The sequence below is a fragment of the Artibeus jamaicensis genome, unplaced genomic scaffold (assembly GCF_021234435.1).
Source record: "Artibeus jamaicensis isolate MK-2021 breed Jamaican fruit bat unplaced genomic scaffold, CSHL_Jam_final contig_519, whole genome shotgun sequence".
Classification (NCBI taxonomy): Eukaryota; Metazoa; Chordata; class Mammalia; order Chiroptera; family Phyllostomidae; genus Artibeus; species Artibeus jamaicensis.
Genome location: NW_026521871.1, coordinates 32,274,962 through 32,287,441, shown reverse-complemented (window position 1 = coordinate 32,287,441; position 12,480 = coordinate 32,274,962). Strand labels below are relative to the sequence as shown.

Genomic DNA, 12,480 nt, shown 5'->3' with positions numbered 1-12,480 from the left:
TGTACACCACCATGAGTGAGCCGTGATGTAAATAATGGACTTCGGGCGATAAGGGTGTGTCAGTGCAGTCGGTCCATCAGCTGTGACAACTGCACAGCTCTAGTGACAGATGCTGATGATGGGGAGGCAATGCACGCGTGGGGGCCGGGGGTACGTGGGAAATCCACCATCTTAATAAGAAAGCTAATCAAGCTGTCCTCTTAGGATGTATGTACTTATGCTTGTAAATTATACTTAAGTAAAAAGTTTAAAAAACAAAAACCCAGAAAGGCTCCATTCTGAAGTCTAAAAATGACTGGCCTATCAGCAAAACCGCCGAGTAGGAGTCAGACAATGCGTTTTCTTTTTTCAGGTTTTCTGGTTCCTACCATTCTGTTTTCCCCGGCATATTTTTTAATATTTCTTTGCCTCAGATGGCGACTTTCAGATGTTATGTTGCAGACCCGTCCTTTCCTCTCGGTCAGCTCGAGAATAAATGAAGATGTATGAGAACACTTTTTTCCTAAGTCTTTGGAAGGCACTATATAAATTAATTGTAATAATTTAGTGTTAGGGAAATATTCAAGCTACATGTGCTTATGTTCCTAGTCCACATTCATTAATTTAGCCCTTCCTCTGACAAATATTTATTACAAGTCCATTATGTGGTAGGCACTGGTAGTTTAGACACGAGCAAAACAGACCTTCTTGGGGAGCTTATGTTTTAGAAGGTAGAGACAGAAAATAAAATAAATAAGTAAGTCAGGTGGTGATATAAGTCATACGTAATTTATTCAGTTATAATCAATTCATATCAAAAAGCCACTGCTTCGTAACTAATCTTTAGTTAAAGTAAAAGCCCAATTTCTTGCCATAGCATGATATAGCATCAATGTAGATGAATAATGCTCCTCCCTATTTTTCTCTTGAATAAATGAAAAAGGACAGTGCCTCTTTACCTCATACAAGACTACTAAATGTAGTTTCTCTCATTTAAATATGCTAAACCAAAAATGGTACGTTAATCATTGAAAGAAAGAAACTTACTTTAGAAGTCCATGAGATTTTTAGAAGTAGTTAAGTGTATGGCTCGTTGGCTGACTGATACGCAATGCTTTGGTCCTGGTATTATACTGAGACCTTCCAATACACGCCGGTTGGAACCCGGACAGTTTCTGTATATTGAAGTTCTCACAAAGTTCCTGCAATGGCAGAGACAACGTGTAAGAACAACGCTTTGGAAAACTTCGAAAGCACTACTATCTCCTAGCTGCAAAAGAAAAGGCTGACTATAATCAGCAGGCATTACCTCACAGCAAAACTACTCTCAATTTCCCTTTTCGTCAATTCTTCTTCTCATCTTTCTACTTTTCTTTTTTCTGGATTTCGCCCCCCCCCCCCATTTTTCTGGTTCCACCCTATGAAAGACAAGACCAATGGCTGGAAGGATTTAGTTAATGCCAGTTAAGCTGAAGTTCCCTAATAAAATTTAACTAATATATAGTTTAACATGAAAACACTGTTCTGCCCAATGTTTTAGACAACTTTTACTAAAATAGTCCTCACAGAAGACACTCCTTTCAGTGATTATGCTGTCTGAATGGTCTACTGCTCATAAGAACTGGAAAACAAAGAAATGTTAATTTTTTAAAGCTGTTCTCTTAAATTTGAAAATCTTGTTTTGTGACAACCATGACCAAGAGTGCCACCTACTGGTAAATAAAGGGTATTTTTATCAAGTGGTGTTCAAAAGGATTACCAAATCTGTATTTTTTTTAAAAAATCAAAGTATTTTTTTTAAAAACATACCTCTTGAAATATGTCCACTGGCTTCACATATTCAATGTAAGTATTTAATGAACTATATAATATTAACATATATTAAGTAATTTCTAAAATAATACAAACAAAAATATTCCATAAATGTTTATATCCTCATAGACCTTACCTCACCCCGAAAATCTTAACTATTTCTGAAAGAGAAAAATGATCATAAGTGCTAAAGAAAACACATCTATTTAAGCAGTAAAAAAAAAAAATCACTGCAAACAGTGGATTTAAGACTTAAAATGACCTAAACTGGTTTCTGTTCAGTAAGTACGCTTAATTAATTAAACAGTAACTGGGGTGCCAGGCACTACTGTAGGCCGCAGAGACACAATAAAGAAGCAGACTCAAGGTCCTTGCCATCGTGAAGCTTTCATTATAGTGTGTGTGACAGGTAAGAGTAGGGTGGGTAGGGGAGTATCAGGAAAGGTCTCTCTCAAGAGACAAGGGCCGAAACCTGAATGATGCAGAGGAAGAGTCAGCCAAGCAGACGTTCAGAGCAGAGCACTTGGGCACAGGCCCAGTCACAGTCACACCGTGTGACTGTGCAATGTGTGTGCGGGAACCACAGCCAGTGCGACTGGAGAGCAGTGAGCGAGGTGAGTGATACCAGATGAGGCTGAGCGGGTAGATGGGCCAGATCAGGCCACAGTAAGGGGATGGCCTTCATTCTAAGGGCGATGGGAAGCAACTGAAGGGTTTGAATAAACCAGGAAAGGGACATAATGGAATTTACACTAAGGGATCGCTCAGGGCGCGACACAAAGAACTAATCATGAGGGGCAAGAGTCGAAGCAGGACATCCAATTAGAAGGCTCTAGTCTAAGACTGGAATAGGATTAAGCTACTGACATGATAGAAGTAGATGAACATGGCACATATTTCGGAATTAAAGCCATAAGACTTGTTGATAGATTGGATGAAGTATGCAAGAGAAAAACCAAGGATGCCTCCAAGATAATCAAATTCACAGAACTATCATGGCACCCACTGTTTTAAAATCTGAGGTGCCACTGAAGAAGCAAAGGGGCTCCTGGCATTTGGCATTTGGTTAAGGGAACCCTGGTGGCATACAAGTTATTTCAAGAGTGCTTGACTTGGAATCCATGGAACTGGACTCAGATCTGACTCCTTCCTGCTTTTTGATCCTGGGCCGGTCACCTCGTATCATTTTTCAATGGGATGCCAACACCACTTCACTGGACTGCTGAGAGAAATAAATGTCGATAGAAGTACCTGGCAGGCAAGTGTTACAAAAAACCAACCCAAGTGCATTAACCCCCTGGCCTCCTGTCAAACAATCTTGAGAGGCAGTTTGATACTGCTAATAAATAATTCCCCTTAGCCCGATATACAACAGCACTCACAAAACACAGCTTCTATTATATAGTTGAGACTTCTTTCTAAGTTCAATCCTATGTTAAGGATTTTGGTCACTGTTATTTTCCAGGTTACTATGTTAACTTTTTATGATTAAATAAATTTGTGATCTCAAATGACCCTACAGCAACTAGTAAATCTGCTTTTATTATGCTTTTGGGGTCCAAAAATGTCTCATTATGGAATCTTTCCATTGCTTTTTAAGAATCAAGTTTAATAGTCATTGTAATGTGTTATTTAAAAATGGGGGGGGGTAAAAAAACTGCATCACATGTTTGGCTCTGTTTTTTTCTTCAGCACAGTAGGAACTCAAAACTGGGGAGAACCACACAGGGTGCCACCTCTGGCCAGGCAAAGGTTATGGCCAACAGATGGCGGGATGGAAACTGGAAAGCCAAAGGACACCCAAACCCAGGTCTCCAGGGAAGCTCTGGTGGGCATCTCAGCAGTCTGCAGAAGGATGTGTACATATGAGCATTATGTGTATGTATTATGTGAATATAAACTAAGTGTGGTACATATCATTGCTGAACCAAGTAAAACTCATAATTCCCACAGAAGTAGAATATTAGATCTGAAAGTGATCTTGTAAATCATCTCTAATACAACCCTTTTTTTAGTCAGAAGAAGAAATGAGGCCCAAAGAATATAAATACCCAGTCCCCGGTACTCCAACAGTCAGATTCTGGCCCCAGATTTGCTTCTCAATAACACTTTTTTCCCTGCTCTGCTGCTCTACCAAGATTTGAATGAATGCGTAGTAATGAAACACTACCCCCGGAGGACCGGGCTGTACCAAAACAGGCACTGATACTGCTTCCAAGACAAAGCACCTTTTATTTGCATTTTATTTTATTTATTTTCAAGGTATAAAGAAGCCTCATAGTAATAACTCTGCCCGCTAATGCCATGCCTTTTACAAAAAAGAAATTGTAGTTTACATAAATTAAGTGATGTGCTGCCAGGCTTTGGAGACAGACAGGCGCTTCATTTCCTAGGTCTAGATACTCAACTCTGATCTCAGTTTGAAGATTAATAATATGGAATTATTATTAGTCTCTAAACTCCCAAGGCTGGTGGAAGAATTACACTTGGCACAATACCGGGCACAAAGCAAACTCCTGGTAATAAAAAGTGATCGTATTACTGTTATTACAAATCTCTGTAATAATGTCATATGCTTGGCAAACATAGGACTAGAATTCCATCTGCCTCCCAGGTCTTGCTTGGTCTTTTCAGCAACACAGTTTAGGGCATTTGAAGATAATCTGGAGGTGATGAAGAGGCGGGGATATACCTGAACAGCCAGTGCAGTCAGGAACTACAAGCAAGGCGTCGCCCTGAGCTCAAGGTCACCGGGTGAGTCGAAATTCCAAGGAAGCTTTTCGTCGATCGCCGGGAAGGGACACGGATTGAGAAGGTTGAGCTGCTCCCGCCGCCGAAGACCAAGCAAAGCTGCAGCCCTGCCCCTACGGGCGCCGAGGGCCCCAACTGTGCTATTTAGACCTGCTGCGGCCTTCAGCAGGGTCTGGTTATGGCCTATCGAACCTCCACGGCCATGAGGCCAAGCAACTACAGCCTCACTAAAGTGCCGCCGCGCCGCCAGCACCGCGAGTACCTAGCTTACAGAACAGCACCAAATTCCGCCGCAAGTTCCTGAAAGCTTCCGGTGTCCCCGATGTGATGTACAGCTTCGTGAGCGATCCTCACATTCTATTGGTCACTTCAGCCAATAGGCGGAACTGTAACCGACACCACCCGGGTGCAAGCACACTCTTCCATTGTCTCCCCACACCCTAGCTCAGCCATCTCCATGGTGACCGCGACCCGGTCACCCATTTGGCATCCAAGCCCTCATATGCGTCATTTTCCATGCGCCGGAAGCGATAATTCGTGCGCCGGTTCTTCGTGACAACTCCTGGCTGGTGCAAACCCCCGCCAAGTTAGGCCGACCTGGGCCGGTGGTTTCGGCTGGTGGGGATCCTCATCTGGTCCCTGTACCATGGCGGTGTTTCACGATGAGGTGGAAATCGAGGACTTCCAATATGACGAGGACCTGGAGACGTATTTCTACCCCTGCCCTTGTGGCGATAACTTCTGTATCACCAAGGTAACTTCAGGGTTCCGCCCGGCTGCTCATCGGAGCAAGCGCGTTGTCGCGCTTAGGTGTTCCTTCCGCCGTTCCTTGGCCCACGCGGCTCGTGTGATCCACGTGTCCTTTTTATCCAGTTTATGAATCTCCCGGAAGCTGATACCCTCAGCTGTCAGTGGTCATTCCGTTCTGGTCTTCAGTCAGGCCTCGTGGATGGGGCCAGGGCCGGGGCCAGGGAGGGGGTGGATGGCGGGGAGTCTCACAGACTTCTCGCCATCTTCTCTCACTTCGGGTCCACCTTCCAGGGATACTTCTTTGGAGCAAGGGAGGCATTTTTGTCTTCCCAGAGGTTTCTACGCGACTGAACCTTGACCAGCCTTCTGGGGTATTCCTCCCAAGTGCTGTTCCCAGGAGAAATTGGGGTCGGCATTTCTCTCTGAAGGTCACTTTGGCCTTCATATACCTTGAGGGGAGGCAAGCCACGAAGGAGTTTAGCTGCCCATTGCGGGGGAGGTGTGGGAGCAGGAGTTTGCAGAGGGAAGGCGATGCTGATCATTCCGTGTCTGATTCTGTTATAGGAAGATTTGGAGAATGGGGAAGACGTGGCGACGTGTCCTAGCTGCTCTCTCATTATAAAAGTGATTTATGACAAAGTAAGAGGTCAAATTTTAAACAATGGGGGGAGGGTTATACAAAAACCTGCAGCACTGTCTATGATGTGTAAGTGCAGGAGAATGTTTTCTAAGTGTTAAGTAAATGCTTTGTTTTTTAATACAAATTTTAGAAACCCTTAATAAACAGCCATATTGTAAATTTAAAAAAATTTAAGCTCGAATTAACAGAGTTTAGCTGTAGACAGGGCAACAAAGAAAACTGCTCTTATCTAGTGAAAATTATTAATTACTTATTAAGTAAAAGAAATAATTGTAAAAAAAAAAGAAATAATTGTAAAGGCTACTTGACATTCTTTAATTCTCCTTTATTTCGTAAGTAATTAAAATTCAGATTGCCCAGATTTATTTTGAAGGGAACAATTGTATAGTATTTCTTGTCTGGCTTATACACAGAACTCTGCAGTATATTATATTGAGATATAATCCTAGTTGCAGTTTTATAATTTTTTTAGTCTGTAGTTGTACTGTCATTTTTCCTCCAAGGATATTGAGACTACAAAACAAAATAAATATTATTACTACCCATCCCAACTTTTGGTCAGTACTTTGAATAAAGGTTTAAGTAAGAAGCCTAACATTCTTTTTTTTTTTTTTCTTTTGAGATATCGTTGACATAAAACAACTTGACATTCTTGGGGGTGACCTCTGACATGATTATAGGGAAGGTGGGAACAAGGCACTTAGCTTCACAGAGAAGCAGGCTGTAATTTAGAAGTTTGCTGATTTTTCTTGTATTAAAATGGGTTCTATGAGAAAAAACAGGGTAAGATAGATCAGGAGTGCAGGTGTGGGAAGAGGTTGTTGTTTTAAACAGGGGACTTGTGGCCTTACTGAGCAAGGATTGAAGGAGGTGAGGGAGTGAGCCCAGTACATATTAGGGATGAGCAATCTGGCAAAGGGAGCTTCCGGTGAAGGAGCCCTACCACAGAGACATGCTTGGTTGTATGGAGGAACAGCAAGGAGGCCAGTGTGGCCAGAGCAGAGTAAATGAGGGTGAGAATCATTCAGGAAGAACTGGTGTAATGTGACCGATCACAGAGGAGTTTGTGAGCCAGTCTAAGGACCTTGGCTTCGCCTATGCCATTGATACAGGGAACCAGTGGAGTATGCTGTAACCAAGTTGTGCCATAATCCAACTCAAGTTTTGTTTTTTTTATTTTAAAGATTTTATTTTTAGAGGAGAGAGAGAGAGAAACATGAATGCAAAAGATACATCGATAGGTTGTCTCTTACACGCCTCACACTGGGACCTGGCCTGCATCCCAGGCATGTGCTCTGACTAGGAATCGAACTGGCGATTGCAGACTGGCACTCATTCCACTGAGCCACACCAGCCAGGATCAACTCAAGTTTTAAAAGAGGGAGTCTGGCTCTTGTGTTCAAGTAGACTACGAAGGGGCAAATGTGGAGGCAGGAAAACCAGGCTGTTAGATTAATCAAAGGAGGGATGGGTAGCTTGGACCAAACTGCAGCAATGGGAGTGGTTGGATTCTGGGTACACTTTAAAGGATAAGGATTGGGTATATGAGAGGAGTCAAGGATGATTTCAACATTTTTGGCCTTCATAACTGGAAAGATGGATTTACCATGAACTGAGGGGAAAGTGGCTGCAGTGATAGGGGCAGGAGGTGGACATACTATTTGTGAGAGGTCTATTTTCTTTTTCGTTAAATGGAGCTGGAGAGAAGGCCCTGGGGGTACAAGAGAACATAGAACCATTGCTTGAGGGGTTACATGGTGAGAAGGCAGTCGATATGTGCAAGTCTGGAGTTCAGAGAGTGGTCACTTGGTGCTGTAAATTTGAGAGTTATCAGCATATAACGAGCATTTAGAGCCATGAGATTGGACCACCAGCACTTTGAATGTAGTAATGATGGACGAAGGAGTGAGCCTTGGGCTACTGCAACATTAAACAGTCAGGAAGTGAAGCGAGAATCAGCAAAGCTGGGTGAAAAGGCACAACCACAGAGAAAGGAGGAAAACCACCAGTGTCATATCCTGGAAGCCAGATGAGAAAAGGTAGAGGAAGTGATCAACCTGTCGGATGCCATGGATAGAAAGATAACTGGATATTAACTGTTGGCTTTGACAGACCACTTGCGACAGTGCTGAGAGCAGTTTCAGGGGAGTAACGGAGCCAGAGCCTGATTGGTGGAAAACTTGCTGGAGAGAATGAGAGAAGAATAGGAGGCAGCAAATGTAGACATTTCTTTCAAGGAGTTTGTTGCCAAGGGGATTGGAGACTTGGGGCAGTAATTGGTGGTGGTGATAGAGGGTCTAGAGAGGGTTCAGCTGCATGGGTGAATGTAGACATAGGAAGTTAGATTTAACTAGGCTTGTGTTTTTGCCATGTGAATAGGAAGGAGTGGGAGAAAAGTGATTATGTATTTGACCATGGGCTTTAAACTAGGTAAATTAAGGGAATGAGGGGCAGTGAAAAAGGGATAGGATGACCACACTGGAGATTCCAGAAGGGTTGAAATGGGAACCCAAGGGCAGTAGACAATAGCAACAGAGAAGAGTAGTGATGATACGGTCTCGTGGCATAAGAATCAAAGTTGGTGGGTTTTGGATAGGGAAGGAGAATAGTGGCAGAAAGGAACAGCCAGCTCCTCCTCCAGTCTCAGCGGCACCGGGGGTTTTCCGGGAACCCAGAGCCCTTGCTTGAGGTGGTACATGGGGAACAGTGTCTTTAGGGGGTGGCCTCTTCTCAACATCAGCATTGTGGGCATCTGGGGCTGAATAACTAACTCTTTGTTGGACAGGGCTGTTCTGTGCCTCTACCTACTTGCATCCTGCACCTCCAATTTCTCAACCCAGATTGTCTCCAGACGTTGCTAAAATATCCCCAGGAGACAAAATCAATACCACTCCCCACCCCCAGTACCCCTTCACCTTGAGAATCACTCAAGGTATGAGAGCAAGAAGGCACAAGGATGTTTAAAGAAGAGGTTGAGGATGTGGAGTATTGTACTGCTGGTGGACCATAAACCCCAAAGAGCGGGCAGGAGGATTCTAGGTGCCAGGCAGGAGTGAAGAGCAGCAGGGACAGAACACAGGCCGACCCTCACGGGGATCAGATTGCAGGGCATGAGGGGTACCCCCTGAGGCAGAGAGTTCTCATGGTAGTTGGTAAACCAGGACAGATAACCAGAGATTGGACTTCATTGACAGTGGAGCTAACATTGAAGATATGTCTGCTGGGAGACACATAAGAAGCTGTCCCTTTTAGTTGGAAGAAGTAATAGTTTTGAAGAGGACACTTACAATGTATAAGTATTTGGACTTACACATTCAAGTCCAAATACTGAAGTGGGGAAATTGTAGTGTAAGGAGTAATTAATACAGAAACCTAAAAGATGTGGCAGTGTCTTTAAGAATGTCATTTCTGAGTTGTGGGTGCTTTGTAATGAAGATGGGTATGTGTGTTTATAAGATAAGATGCTTTATATTAAATATGAATGCATGGCTAAAACATACAGTTTTGACTTTATAATTCTGGTGTTGGCATTGACTCACGAAGAAGGATGAAATGAGATAGAATGGAAAAGCTCATAGAGCTGGACTGATTCTGGGACATGATGAAAGTTAATATTGATGCATCTGTGACATACTCAGTGCTTAACCCACTTTTTTGTGCTTTCTTAGGAGCAGTTTATGTGTGGAGAAACAGTCCCAGCCCCTTCCTCCAACAAAGAGTTAGTCAAATGCTAAAAGCGACTTTAGGAATCCAAATCCCGAACATTTGGGAATTAGCCCAGCTGGACAAGTCAAGGGCAAAGTGACCGGCTTCTTCATGGGGACAGCCATTTCGCAGTTTGCTGTTCTGGATTCTTCCCACTGGCTGCCTAGTTCATCTCCAATTAAAGATCGAGTCCATGACATGGCACATCCGGATTTCCTGCGTAGAACTTGAACTGGAAAAAGTGTTCTGTTCTTCCTCATGGATTTAAAAGAAGACAATTTCAAGTCAGTGCGTCCTTTCCCTCCATTTTGTTATTTTTATCTCATACCTATTATTACCTGATAACGCCATCATCTACCTCAACATCATTAGGATTCCTTAATTTTTAAAAAGGGGTTTCATTTTTAATTGGTCATTAAGATGATTAAAATTAGAAATTGACATTTTTGAAATTGACATTAGGTTTGTTCTTCTAAACTTAAGAAAGTTGGGCACCGTGTCTTCCCAGTCAGGCTGTTAGCAGACAGTTCCTGTCCCCCTGAGTGTGGGTTTGCCATTGTCATGCTCTGAGTTCCGATCAGGGTGTTAGTATATGGAGCTCACAGTTCCCTCCAGAGCTGAAAGTTGGTGAGAAAGAAAGTCAAAAGTGAAGTGGCCAAAGAATTTCGAGTTTTCCTTATCAATATTCCACAAGTTCCTTGAAAATTAGGACAAGACAAAAAGCCCAGCCCAAGGAAGTGACATTGGTAACAGTGACAGGAGAAAAGCATGCCAGCTTAGCAAATTAAGTGCCTCCCTGTTGTGGCCAGATCAGAGCAAATAATACTTCTGTGTCTGGGTTCTTGTGTGCTCCTTATGGATACGGCTAACGGAATTTCACTCTACATAGGGGTTAATGTCAGGTCTTCGTGGTGGCGGCAGAGCTTTTAGCCTTTGCACAACATCAAGTCATTGCTCCAAAGGTAAAGCTTTTACAACACTTGTATTTGCTGGGGAAGAACTTGAAAATGAGGTCCGCTCTAAATAATGTGCCCCTGGGACACATCTAAGAGGCCTCTGTGTTGTAAACAAACCAGACATCCGCTCTTGCAGAGAAGTGTTGCCCTAGAGAAAGAGACCTACGTAAAGGTAGGCTATCAGTTTTCCTTTGCTGCAGGGCTGAGAGCAGCGAGGAATTAGCATCACTTCCTTGGAAATTCAAAAGTTCCCTTTGTATACACAATTTTGCTGGGTGTGTGAAGTTTTTAAAAAAAAACTCACCAATATCTGGCAGGTTGTTTTGGTGGTGGCTCCTACAACTAAACAGGAAAGTCCTTACCAGCATGTGCACATTCGGTTACTGGTTGATAAACGTGCTGCATACACGCATGAGTATTTACATTTTAGGCAGTGAATGGCTTTTATTTTAAGGGGGGCTGTCAGCAGCGTGGCTGTGTGCAGCCATTAGCTGAGGCATAAGTAAACCACCAAAAATGTGTGCTGGAAGTACTTGTACATTATGTGAAGCATTTTGTGGCATATTCTTGATGTGATTAGAAATCTCATTGCTGTCGGGAACACTGGCTCCCCAGAAACCATCCACACCTGCTTCGGGGTCAGCTGTGGTTCAGGTGAACCGAGCAGGCACTGACTGTGTTAGAAATGATCTACAAAGAGAACCAAAGTGCCCCATGCGCAGAAGTTAATGGCTCTGTGGATATTGATGATGTTAGCTCCCTCCATTAATGATGAATTTTGGACAAGAATAGAGACCCTTGATACAGGTCTGAGCACAGAGGAGCAGGAAGAAAAGTGGCCTGGGGCCAAACATTTGGGGAGAAAAGCATAAACGGCAATCAGTGATTAGCTGCAGTCATGGGGATGGTTTTGTTTCCAAATAGTCAAGTCACTAAAATTGTTAACCACAGAAGAATGCATGAGGATTTAATTTAAATTTCTGTTAAGCAGAAAGTAAAGCCAGGGTCTTTTGGTCATGCTAGGGTCCTGTATGATGTGATATATGTGCCTTATTTAATTCAGCAGACATTTCAGGAGCACTCCTGACAACTGAGTTGTAATTCAGCCCTTGTCTTTTACTAGCTTTGTGATCTTTGGCAAGGCCAGTGTGTTAACTGTGCTCTTAGGAGGCTGGATCAGGTGATTTGTAAACTGTCAGTTCAGGCTTTGTAGCTTGCTGGAGCTGAAATGGTCATTGAAACCTTCATAAACTCAAAACTAACTAAATCATGAATTATAAGAGAGACTCCATTCTTTTTTCAGTAACTTGCTGTTACCACACTTCTGAGTTTGAGAATTATAGTCAACTGTATAAATGGTTCTGCATATTCTTTACACATTCAGAAAAATTCTTAGAAAGCACTCAACATTTTTATAACTATATATTAATTTATTACCAGAATAATTATATTGGCATGCTCAATAAAGTCAGATAATTCAAATTTATTTGTTTTCATGTGTTTTTTCCCACTAAATATGAGCATTTTGTATTAAAGGGGCTTTAAAAATATTTTATTTATTTATTTTTAGAGATTGGGAACGGGAAGGAGAAAGAGAGGGAGAAAAACATCAATGTGTGGCTGCCTCTCACATGTTCCCCACTGGGGACCTGGCCCGCAACCCAGGCATGTGCCCTGAATGGGATTGAACTGGCAACTAAAGAGTTGCTTCTAAAGAGGCAACTAAAGAGGGCCTGCTTCACAGGCCCATGCTCAATCCACTGAGCTACACTGTCCAGGGCTGTATTAAAGGGTTTTGGTGTAATGTTATAGGAGGGGGACATTTTTAACCTGCTTTGGAGCATTGTAAATAGGTTTCCGGTATGAACAGTAGAGTTTTTAAACAGG

The 12,480-nt window shown here is 42.8% G+C and overlaps 2 protein-coding genes across 3 annotated transcripts in view; one reads left to right on the top strand and one right to left on the bottom strand.

Annotated features, from left to right (window-relative positions):
• Positions 1–4,986, bottom strand: part of OXNAD1 (oxidoreductase NAD binding domain containing 1) — a 33,075-nt gene extending 28,089 nt beyond the window's left edge. The window contains exons 1-2 of one of the 2 annotated variants that reach the window (XM_037143959.2): positions 4,484–4,986; positions 1,027–1,181 (exon numbers count right to left, since the gene is read on the bottom strand). The gene's annotated coding sequence lies outside the window, so the exon portion shown is untranslated. The remainder of the gene's footprint in view (positions 1–1,026; positions 1,182–4,483) is intronic. The other variant, XM_037143960.2, reaches the window with a different exon arrangement.
• A 103-nt stretch (positions 4,987–5,089) lies between these two features.
• On the top strand, positions 5,090–12,066 carry DPH3 (diphthamide biosynthesis 3). The gene is made up of 3 exons (XM_037143961.2): positions 5,090–5,296; positions 5,857–5,931; positions 9,601–12,066. The coding sequence occupies exons 1-3, from the start codon at positions 5,189–5,191 to the stop codon at positions 9,664–9,666; spliced, it is 249 nt and encodes an 82-aa protein (XP_036999856.1). The 5' UTR covers positions 5,090–5,188; the 3' UTR covers positions 9,667–12,066.
• Positions 12,067–12,480: the final 414 nt, after the last annotated feature.